Source organism: Mandrillus leucophaeus, unplaced genomic scaffold, assembly GCF_000951045.1.
Source record: "Mandrillus leucophaeus isolate KB7577 unplaced genomic scaffold, Mleu.le_1.0 Scaffold474, whole genome shotgun sequence".
NCBI lineage: Eukaryota > Metazoa > Chordata > Mammalia > Primates > Cercopithecidae > Mandrillus > Mandrillus leucophaeus.
Window position 1 is genome coordinate 1,153,088 of NW_012105076.1, and position 12,250 is coordinate 1,165,337.

Here is a 12,250-nt window from a genome sequence, read left to right on the forward strand (position 1 = left end):
TGTCACTCTTGTTACGAGGCACAAAGGAAGTGGCACTTGTAAAGTTTAATGGCCCATTCAAATACAGGGCAGCTGACAGGTGGAATTGCTTCCCTAGTGCCTTTGTGGAAGGTCATTTTGAAAGCTACGTTGTCCTTGTTAAGACACCCAAGTGAAGGGGCCACTGAGCTGATGTTACGATTTATCCTGGTAACCTATGGTGTGTTCTCCGTGGAAGTTTCTATGTTGGAAGCCCTGATCTTTTGTATATAGTGTTAGGATCTCATCCCTTAATTAGCCAGCACAAATTCTTGACCACAGCTGCCTGTTTTTCACATTGCTCAGACACTGCTACGTGTAGGGAAGGAGCTGTTCTCATTTTAGTCAGTCACTGACTCTTGGTTCCATTGCTGCCATTCCTGGGGTCAGGGGAAGCACAACCACTCCTGCTAGCTGGGCAGGCACTGAGTGCGTCTTTGCTGTGCATTCTACTTGTCACTTCATTGCTCTCCTAACCTCCTCAGTTTTCAACTTCATCACCTTGCTCAGGGACTTCTGGAGTAGAGAGAAGAAAGGAATCAAGTGAAGCCTTGAAGGAGCATTGTATTTGAAGCAAGAACTTTGTCAGAAAAGCCCTTTAAGAAGCAGACTCTGTTACCCTTAGCCTTGTGTTATAATCTGTTCTTTGACTTTATAGATACATATATATGTGTGTATATATATATGCGTGTGTATATATATGTGTGTGTGTATACATATATATGTTTTAACTTTTATTTCAAACTTACAGAATAATTGTAATAATAAGAATAATAATAATACAGAAAACTCTCATCTACCCTGTAGCCAGATTCATCAGTTTTAAACCAGTATTCTCTCACATTCTGCACATCCTTGGTCATTGTCCTTTATTATTATTTTTGAATTGTTTGGAAGTAGGTTGTCTGCATTCTGCCTTTTCTCCCTAATACTCCACTGTGTGTTTCCTAAGATCAAGGCTGTTCTCTGTGTAACCACAATATTGTCAAAATAAAGAATTTAACATTGATGTGTTTCTTCTAATTAACTGACCACATTCCAGCGGTGTTACATGGCTCCGTAATGTCCACTACAGCGTGTTTGTCTGTGGTATGGGTTTCACTCCAGGCTGACACATGGCATTTAGTTGGCATGTACCCTCGATGTCCTTTAATCTGGAGCAGATCCTTAGCGTTTCTCAGTCTTTCAGGACATTGACACTGTTGGAAGAATACAGGGTCAGGTTTTTTTTTATTGTTTTGTTTTTGTTTTTTTAAAATAATAACATAATGTTTCTCATTTTGGATTTGCCCGAAGGATTCAGTTAAACATTTACAGCCAGAGTACTACATGGAGTGTTCCCTTGCCTTTTTCAAGGCATCAAATCAAGAGGCAGGCAGTATCATCTGACTCTTGTTGCTGGTGTTGATTTCAATTACTGGACAAGGTGCTGCCTGGATTCTCCACTGTCTGTTTACTCATTTTCCCTTGGCAACTAACAAGCAGTCTCTGGGCAGGTACTTTAAAACCATGTAGATATCCTGTGCTTTATCCCCACCCCCAGATTTAGCATCTGTTGATGAGGCTTACCTGAACCAATCTTTATTATTTTTGGTTACAGATGGTGGTTTTCCAACCCTGCCATACTTCCTCTCCCTTTGTCAGTAGGTGTTCTGCTTCAAGGGAGAGCCTTCTCTTCCCGTCTGTCCATCTGTCTGTCCATCCAGCCATTTTCAGTACGGATTCCTGGATTTCTGCTTTTCCAGTGATACCTAGTTCATGCCTCTGCTTAAATATTTTGATGCTCAAACTGTCCTAGATTTGGGTAGTGGCAGTCTTTTGACACTGGTTTTGTGTTCTTGTGACATGCTCCATCCTTTCATTTTGTTTTGAGAACTCCTTTGTTCTTTGGCACAATAAGATATTCCAGGCTCATCTTGTACCTTTGCCTCAACCCTGGATAGCCATTTCTCCAGGGAGTCCTGATTCCTTTTAGTGGCAAACGGTACTAGAACCAAGGTCTGGACACCATGTGTGCTCATTGCTGCTGGGGTGTTATTGCTTCTAGGCCCATTTAGCAGGTGTAGCTAGGAAACAGACATTTCAGAAATCATGAATTCATACTGTTACTTTAAATTTCCAATTCCAGTCTATCCCATAGGTTTTTTCTTGACCTTAGCCTTTGACTTTTTAATTTCTAATGGAAAACTTATTTTTTAAAGTAAGTTTTATTGATATGCAATTAACATGTAAAATTCACCTTTTAAAAATGTACAGTTCAGTGGTTTTTAGTATAACCACAGATGTGTGCAACTGTCATCACAGTCAATTTTAGAACATATTCATCACCCCCAAAAGAAACCCTGTACCCATTAGCAGTCATTCCTACTCCTTCCCCTCCCCGACTAGTCTACTGTTTGTCTCCGTAGATTTGTTTATTTTGGATATTTTATATAAATGTAATCATATTTTATATATATGGCCTTTTTTGAGTGGCTTCTTTCACTTAGCATAATGTTTTCAAGGTTCATCCATGTATCTCAGAACTTCATTCCTTTTTATGGCCAAGTACATATCTACAGAGCAGAATTCTACCATAAAGTTGGCATTTTCCAGTTTTTGTTCTGAGATCCAAAGTTGGTTTATTTTCTCGCTTTCATAGAGAATGATTTGGTTCACCTGTGTTCTTAACTCCATGGGCATTTTGCCTTCTACTTTAGTCTTGCTGTAAAAAATCGATCCTACTAAAAGCTGTACCCTTTTTTGTGGGATGGGGGTACGGGGACAGAGTCTTACTCTGTTACCCCCGCTGGAGTACAGTGATGTGATCTTGGCTCACTGCAACCTCTGCCTTCTGGATTCAAGTGATTTTGCTGCCTCAGCCTCCTGAGTAGCTGGGATTACAGGCACTCGCCACCATGCCCAGCTAATTTTTATATTTTTAATAGAGACAGAGTTTCACCATGTTGGCCAGGCTGATCTCAAACTCCTGACCTCAAGTGATCCAGCTGCCTTGGCCTCCCAAAGTGCTGGGATTACAGCCATGAGCCACTGTGCCTAACCTGCACCTTCTTTTTCTTTCTATGGAACATTAGTTTGTGAACACTTTGAGGTCAGAGAGGAAGATTTTTTCATAGTTTTGCTTTTTGTCTGTGTCTCTGTGACCCCTGGTGGTCTTGGAAAAGGATGATGGTGCTCTCTTCTCTCCCAGCCTGGTGCCTTCCACGTATGGGCATCCCCCTGTGAGCACACCTGCTCTTGCTCATCAGTGCTCTGGGTTTCACAGGCTTCAGAATTCCACACAAAGTTCTTGAATTCCACTCCACCCTGTATTAGCTGTGTGAATAAGGCAAAGACACTTCTGCAAAATGAGTGGCCTTTATGGTTTCATGGAGACTGTCTGTGAGCTGGGAGTTCAGCAGGTGGCAGGTGTGATCCCGCAACCCAGCCTCCCCTCCACTTCTGCACTCCAGCAGGCCTTTCGTTCATTCCTAGTCAAGGAATGCCAGTGCAAATGTCCTTTCTCTGTGGCCCAAGGAGGCTGCAGACCGAAACCTGCCTCCTTTATCAAGGTCATAGTTTGCCCTCCTTAAGATTAAAAAAAATTGTGGAGCTTTCATATTTAGAGATTTCACTTATATTACTTCCTTTCACAAACTTTTACTGCTTATTTTCCTCTAGTAATATTACTTCATTTTATTTATTTATTTATTTATTTATTTATTTGTGAGACAGGGTTTCACTCTGTCACTCAGGGTAGAGTGTAGTGGCACAATCATGGCTCACTGCAGTCTTGACATCCTGGGCCCAACCCGTCTTCCCGCCTCAGCCTCCTGAGTAGCTGGCACCACAGGCATGCATCACCACACATGGCTAATTTATTTCTATTTTTTGTAGAGATGAGGTCTTGCTGTATGGCTCAGGTTGGTCTCGAACTCCTGGGCTCGATTGATTCTCCCACTTGGGCTTCGCAAAGTGCTGGGATTATAGGCATGAGCTACCGTGCCTGGCCCTTACATTATTTAATGCTTTTTTTTTTTTTTTTTTTTAATCCTAACAAACCTTTCTAGGAAGTAAGACTGTCATTGAAAATGGGAAGTTAAAGCCTAGAGACTCTTAAGTGTAAAGTGACTTAATATTTATTGAGTTCATGTACGTGCTAAGCACTTTACAGGTGTTATTCCTCATAGCACCACAATGAAGGGCAGGTTCTGTATCTGAATTTTATAGATGAAGACATTGAAGCGTAGGGAGGCTAAGCTTAAGGTGATAGGCTTATACATTTTAATTGATTATGAAAGGGGGTACTATTATTGGTTATTCTAGGACAACAGGGATAAACTACGGCTGTCCCAATCAAGCCAGTATGTGTGATTGTCCTCTGTAAGTAACTTGGCCACGTTTACACAACTCGTCAGTGGCAGAGCTGCAGCCAAGCACTGAGCTTTCTGACTCCACTGTGCTCCCGTGCTGCCTGTCTGGAGTGCCTCGTCCACGTGAACTTGGCTCCTTGATCTGCCTGCCATGCCCCATTTCGTGTGTTCTGCCTGTGTCAGCATTTCACTGCCCAATGGTGCAGGCCCCTGTGGCCAGCTCATTGCCACACAGCATGCCCCTTTCTGCTGTAACACAGCTGCTGTGGCCACACTGTGGTCTCCCTCACAGAGGATCCTGTGCCGTCATGGAGGTAGATGACTTCCCACCGTTAGGGGAAGTAAGTACTCTAGTCCCGAGATGGAGCTGTTCTTCATTTGCTGATTCAAGAAAATTATCCAGTCTGTACCTCCAAGATACCTGCAGTCTAGACCCTAGACACACATAGAAAACTGAGCCAGAAACGACAATGGAAAGTGACTGGTAATGTGGAGGGTGAACATGGGCATAGAACACACAGAGGGGTGCCCAGCCCAGGTCATCTGGTGGTGGTGGGAAGGCATCTAGAGGAAGCACTGTCAGCAGAGTGCTGAAGGATGAGTGGAGTCAGGGAGGGGAAAAGGTCTTTAGGGTATTATACGAGAAGGTTTAGGAGAGAACAGCTCAAGGGAAGGGCTGCAGAATCTCAGGGAGGGAGGCACGGGCTTGGGAGTCAGACAAACATGGCTTTATGCTCTGGTGTCTTAGATTTGATGTTGGAAATGCTACTTCATTTCTCTGAACTCCTTATCTGTTAAATGGCAATTCTACCTGCATTGCAGGGCTCTAAATGTTTGTGAGCTCTAAATGAATACACATAAAGTAACCCAGAACACTGTGGGCTCATCCTTGATGGCCATTAAATAAAACTGGCCATTGTTCCTTTCATCTTTGAATTATGTCCAAGTGTGGTGTGCAGGGAAAGAGGAAGTAAACAGTGAACCTGGAGAGATGGAGAGTTGACTCGTGTGCCTCTCCCCAGTGGAGAACCTCAGAACCATCTAGGCAGGGAGGCAACACGATCTGATTTGCTTTGTATTAAGGTGACAGTAGCACTTGAAGAAGAATGGTTTGGAGAGGAGTGAGCCTGGAGGCAAGGTGGTTACTGCAGTGATATAGGTGAGAGACGATGTGGCTTTCATATACCCGATAGTGGCTAGAGGGGTGCAGGGGAAAGGATGATGTGAAAGTGTACTTGGAGTAGAATTGATAGTACTTGATACAAGGAAACCAACAGAAAGGAAAATGAGGATTTCTGGTTTAAGCCACTTGATTAGAGGAACAAATTAGTTTGGCATTTGAGGTGCCCATGAGGAACATTGAGATGGAGGGGTCAGCCAGGCAGTAGTGAGCTCAGAACAGAAGTTGGGGCCGGAGAGGATTGATTTGGGACTCAACAGAGGGCAGAAGGAGGTTGAATTAATGAAAGTGGGTGACAGTCCTCTGGGAAAGTGTTTAGAGGAAGAAGAAAAGACCATCACATCTAAGGAAATTCAGAGAAGCAGAGTCCACAAAGGGACTGATACTGAGTGGCCAGAAAGATGGGAGAAAGCAAGGAGGAAACCCCAGAAGGAAAAAAACTTCAGTTCAAATATCAAATTGGTAGGAGGACTGCAGAGGACCCATCTGCATAGCAGACTTAGAGTTTTTTGTGAATGAGGAGGAAGTGTGGAGGTTGAGCCAGTTCAGAAAGACATTTTGAAGAAGCCAAGGGACTAATTAGTTCTGGCCTGAAGAGAGTTAGGGCTTCTACTCCAGGTAGAGGGAGGTATGACCGATTTGCCAAGGAAGAAGAGGCAAGAAAGTGAGGGGACGCTGTCTGGTGGCCTCTGGGTTCTGTGACTCGAACTCCCTGTGGGGAGCTCAGCATGGAGATGGGTGGAGGGTTTGAGGAGGTGTTGCGATTGGGAGCAGTTGAAATAGTTGGGAGAAAGATTGGGGTCATTGTGTAAGGTCCAGTGGAAGTCTTATCTCTGCTTCCTCCTTCTCTTCATCCTGCACTTTGATTGTATGTTTGTATGTGCATGTACATGTGCATATCCATGTATCTTTGTATCTGACGTACATCAGTATTGGAATTATCTAAGGGGATAATCTCATTATTTGGGACACATGATAACTCTTCAATAAAATCTTCTTAAATATGTCATTCAGCAGTTTTCATATATTAGTGGACCTTGATGTAAATCACATTTTGTACTGTAGACATTGTGTGAATACGTGGACTAAATGAACTTGCTTCAGTCTAGCTCTAAAATTTGATTATTCTGCATATTCATAACTTAATCTGTAAGGTTCACATTATTTCAAAGATATAAATTTTATTTCTTTAGAATAATTCACAATTGGGCTTCTCACTCATCAGGCTCCTCTTCTAAGCAGTTCGTGGTTGACTCTATAGTATCTGTGCTCTCGCTAAGACACTTGCTGTTTTTGGGACAATCTTTCTAAGTTGTCTATAGGGTGATGCCCCTCCTTTGCAAGTAAAACATTGCCTTAGGCTTTTCCTTTTATGTTTTTCCAAAATGTTGTAAGCGTTAGGCATAAAGAACATCCCTGTCGCTTTGTTGACCTGTTTAACGCAGTTTCTACTTAACGATTACTGACAGGTGCTTTCCACATGCTCGCCCTGCTCAAGGTGCTTTACAAATACTAACTCATGCACTCCTTCTGATAGACCCATGAGGTAGGGTCTGTCATTTTCATCTCTGTTTTACAGCTAAGGAAACTGAGGGACAGAGAGAGAGGCCAGGTAACTTGCCCAGGTCACACAGCTAGTTATGTCCAAGTCAGATTGACTACTAAGAATCATGCCCTGCTGTTTCTCCAGCGCATCACTTTGCCGTGTCATTTACTAGCAAAGATGGGAACCTAAGTGGCAGGGTCTGTGTGTGCGCGTGCACACACATGTACAAACATACCAGTGTTTTCAGAATCATGGAGCAATACATTAACAAAAACATTTTGAGTAACATTGAGAACTACCTGACACACGTGTGCTTATGAGAACTATCAAATTAGAGTGCCCTGTTCTGTGAGTGATGTGCCTCTGCCGCGTCCAGAGGCCAAGCATCAGTCAGTTGTTGGATAGTACCACACAGTAGGAGGTGTTTTACTTTCCTCCTCCACACCCTGAGAGAACCAGTTCAACAACAACAACAACAAAAACCAGAGACAACCCTGGGGTCAAGAGCATTTCTGGTGGAAGGATTACAGCTATTTCAGCTTTTTAGTGATGTGGGGTTCAGATTAAGCGAAGTTCACATTCTGTGAGTCTTATAGTCCTGACAGTCAACAAATGACTTAGTGCCTAAATGGTCTTTAGAGTGTTGAGATGCTCTGAAACTAAAGTCTTTATAACTCAATATTTGGGATTTTTATTCAGTTTCAAAGTTATTAAATAGTTTAAAAGCTGGCTTGGCATCCCCCTGGGATCGAGGGCTTTGGCAGATCAGCCCTTAGTTCTGGGATGCTCAGACCCGCACCTGGGACAGTCCTCAGTCCAGGGCAGGGTCCCTTTGTGTGGCTGGCTTTGAGTTAACTCTCTGAACCTTAGGGACGGTGCACACAGAGGGATGTCCTGCCCATTAACTCACAAAGGTTACTTCCTAGATTATGATGGGATATTCTCTGTATCCTGAGGGATCCCATGACCCCGTGTATCACTCTTCTTTCCCTGACTTCATGGCTTATATTTTCTTAGGGAAACCATTTATTCTTTGCGAGCCCTGTTAAATTTTAATCGGGAAGGAGTTTGCATCAGAGGAAACAATGGAAACCCCACGAGAAACACAAATGAAATATTATTGTCCTTTTCCTTCGTTGTTGGGATTTCTAAAGTTATCCCATATCTCTAAAAATTTCTTAACACCAGAAAAAATTTAATTACTGGCTTTTAATGTTAAATATAGTGTCTGTGTTAAAGACAGATTTTTGTTTGTAGTAGATTTTACATCTGTAGGAAAAATTCCCTAAGCATTTTTAGTTTATTACCTATAGTAATAGCTGTTATTAGAGTCTGAGGCTTTAGTATGTCTTTTATGACTTACATGTGATTGCTACAGAGTTTAAAAAGAGGAAGAGAATTGTTTTTAATGTCTGGATTGTCTTAATGAAATGTGATTCATTTAATAGATGTTAAATGCCATGTGAAAACTGACATTTGACTTGAGACTTGAATTTCACAAGCGTTCTCTATGCCCTGTCTCCACACAGGCACTTGAGAGTGTAAGCCTAAGGAAAGAACCCTGGGGAGAGGCCTTAGTTTCTGAATTTCCTGGTTGTGGTTCTTTCCTTCTGACCCGTGTGCTGTTGATGTGAGACTAGGGCTCCAAGGGTCAGGATGCTTCAGCAGTGCGGTGCTGTCCAACTGTGATTTAAGAAATTGGAACCCCAAAGAAGTAACTAGTATCATTTGTTATCTAGTTTTGAGAAGAGATTCTGTTTATAACGTTGTTTATATATTTCTCAGGCTGCCTCACATTTTCCTTACTTTATTACTGAGGAAATCTTATTAAATGGGAAATAAACTTTAAGATATTGAACAGGGCATTTGGTCTCTAACATTGAGGCTTCGTTTACTAAATTCGTGAACTGTGTATACCCAGGGTATGTTGCAGGCAGCCAGGTCAGGCATATGATATTGGGATCCCCAAGGAATTGTTGGTTTTTTTGTTGCTGAAAATGACACTCAGACATTCAACATAGCATCAGGCACGTGGAAACTTGTTTGCATAGTTTAATTTTTTTTCTAGTTTGCTTTTGATCAGGAGCTATCCAGATTGATGTGTACTTATCATATTGCCCGATTGTTGCCAGAAATCTATTTAGTGTTCAGCTAGCTGTCATCAGTGTGTGCTATAAATTCTATTTACTTCACCGGTACCTTCTAGAAGAAATTCTGTTCTAAAGTTCCCCAAAGAGCCCAGCACTTGTACAATTATGAAAGAACCTGTCATAAGACCACACAAAGAACTACCTAAAAGTCATTCATTGGTTGTATTTTCAAAAGTATCAGATAATCTTCCCCTTTAAAACTTATTTTGTCCTTAACAAAGCAGTATTTTTTCATTATAACTTTACCTGCTGAAATTCAAGCAGATTAATTAGGAGATTCTAAATTAACATTGGTTGCATTTTCCATGGCCCCTAAATCAACTGTATTTCAAGAGTAAGGAAAGTGGGTACAGTGGACACTTGTCTTGATCTTATGCATAAAACCAGGCCACCATCTAAATTGCAGGCTTTTGTTAGTGTAGTAGATGCCATGTTTCATACAAGCCATGGGGCAGGTGATTTTTGTGGACTCTGAAACATACTTTTTGATGCTTGATTGCAAGAGTTTACTGTTCTCCTGATGCAGGAAGTTAGGGACTAGGCATGGTCCTGGTGACTTTTATATATGGAAGAGCAAGGAAGTTCATTTTATGAATAAAATGTTTTTGTACTGTTCTTGGTGGTAATGTTGACATTTTCTTGCTAAGACATTTTTCCTCTGTGGTCTTATCTCAAGTTAAGGGGGTGATATTAATCTTGTTGCTGTTGTTTTCTAGCATCCTCCAGGACAAATAGCAAGGAAATACAGTTCCTGCTCCACCATTTTCCTAGATGATAGCACAGTCAGTCAACCAAACCTCAAGTATACAATTAAATGGTGGGTATATGGATGGTTGTTTCTTTCTTTCTTTTTTTAAACTTAACTGAATGCTTTTTCTGTTCCTTAACCTGACAGCTAAGCTGGTTGGTTGTGGGGTCTGGGAGTGATAAGATTGGATGGGTGGGAGTGGGGGTAGCACTGATAATTCAGGAAATCTTTTTAAAAAATAATTTTGGTAGTTAAATGTGGGGTATTCGAAATATTTTTACATATTTACATTAAAAGACCAGAATTTTAAAATATTTTAAATGTAGATTACTTAAAATGTATTTTTGATTTTTGTTCATGCTTTCTACCCTTGCACTTTTTATTGAAGCCATCCTGGCATAACTCCACTAACTTTTTACCATCTAAATAAAACAAGACTCCTGTGTTCCCAGTTGAAGACCCAGGGCTCCAGTAGAAAGCCTGCCTGGCCTGGTGAAGGTGCACTTGCCTGGGGTCTGGAGATCTGAGTTCTGATGACGGTTCTCACCAACAGGGAAGACATGGGTGGGACCCTTTCTGGGGGCCTTTAATTCCATATTTTTAAATGGAGTTTACAAGGGAGGGAGAAAAAGGGAGTCTTGGGATAAACTTTTTTCCCTTATGGGGCTTCAGTTTCCATACTTCAAAGAGGGAGGGAACACTGGATTTTCCTTTATTGTACCACTAGCATTATGGTAATAACGACCCTTGGCAGGGACTATAGAGAACTTGATGTGCTTGGGCCTGTGGTCAGCAGCTCTGTTCTAAAAAATCTGAATTTTGTCTCTATACTTGTTGAAGAAAGCACACATTTCACAATACATGTCAGCATATGAAATAAGTGTTTAAATTTTAAATAAGGAGTATTCATCCATTTCAGTGGGCCAGGTTTTCAGGCTTAGAAGCCCTGTTCTGAGTATGACCACAGGTGATGATCAGTTAGGCAGTGAGGACTATAACCATCTGTGGTCAGTGTCTGCTCCAGGCAAAAGGTGGAGGAGAAGGTTCTTCTCACCTCTCAGGTTCCGTGCTTCCAGGATCTAAATGGCTATGCAGCCTCTTCCCTTACGTCCTCAGCACCAGAGTGCACGGGAAGTGACTGGTGGGCATAAACTCACACCGGCAGTGCTCACAGAGCTCTATCTTAGCTCCACCATGTGTGCCCTTGCCTGAGCCACGTTTACCCTTGGGCTGTGGTTTACTGAGGGGAAATGGGATGTGCAGTACCTTTGGAAGTGTTTTCCATATTAAGTTATTAGGACTTGCGGAGAGAAGTGGAAAGCCCTGAAGATCTGTGTGCCACATGACTGTTGGCTTCTGCTCAATCTCTGAGGAGCCCAGAACAGAAGCTGCTAACTTCCCTTTAATCCTGGACTCCTCTCGTTGGAAGCCAGGGCAGAGTAACACAGTTTCCTATCCTGGGGCAGTGGGGGCTCTTGGGGTTCACAAGTGGCTCTGTCTTAGTTGCTCAACACTTTCATCCTTGGACCACTTAAAATTGCCACTGGCTGTGATACAGACACTTACTAGCCTGGTGAGAGAACTGTGTGACAATTTGATAGTTCGTTGGTCCAGTCTAGGAGGCACAAGCACCTAAGTTAGAAATGTGTTGTCTGTGTAAATCACTGGTTCCTGCCCTGGCTGCACCTAGGAGTCACCTGGGAGCTTAAAACCACACTGACGATTGACGATTGAGGTCTCCTTACAGATCTTGATTGAATCTGGCTGAGGCATACTGTGAGTATCTGGATTTTTAACAGATCTTGATTGAATCTGGCTGAGGTATACTGTGGGTATCTGGATTTTTAAACCTCCCTAGGAGAGTCTCACAGGCAGCCAAGGTTGAGGACCCCAGATGGAAGTGGATAGCTGCCCTCCCCTCTCCCAACAATGTCCCCCTGCCACTTCTAAATGAACTGTGGGTTAGAATGTGGAGAACAGAGAAGCTGAAGAGCAGGAACAAGCTAACTAGCTATGAGATTTCAGTGTAGATACTGGGCTTCCCTGACCCGAAGACATGGTCTCTGCACTGCACACATTTGAAACTCCTTCAGTCTGTAATTCAGTTGCTTTAAAAAGTATCTTCTTTTCCTTCTTTCCTTCCTTCCTTCCTTCCTTCCTTCCTTCCTTCCTTCCTTCCTTCCTTCCTTCCTTCCTTCCTTCCTTCCTTCCTTTCCTTCCTATCCTCCCTTTCCTCCCTTTCTTCCCTTTCTTTCC

The 12,250-nt window shown here is 42.4% G+C and overlaps 1 protein-coding gene across 5 annotated transcripts in view; it reads left to right on the plus strand.

Moving 5' to 3' along the window:
* The window catches only part of CCNY (cyclin Y), a 326,866-nt gene that overhangs the window by 263,543 nt on the left and 51,073 nt on the right, over window positions 1-12,250 (plus strand). For 4 of the 5 annotated variants that reach the window (XM_011995142.1, XM_011995141.1, XM_011995139.1 and 1 more), the window contains one exon: window positions 9,963-10,063. The exons of the other annotated variant lie outside the window; for it this stretch is intronic. In XM_011995142.1, coding sequence (XP_011850532.1) covers window positions 9,963-10,063 — 101 coding nt within the window. The remainder of the gene's footprint in view (window positions 1-9,962; window positions 10,064-12,250) is intronic. 5 annotated transcript variants of the gene reach the window in all.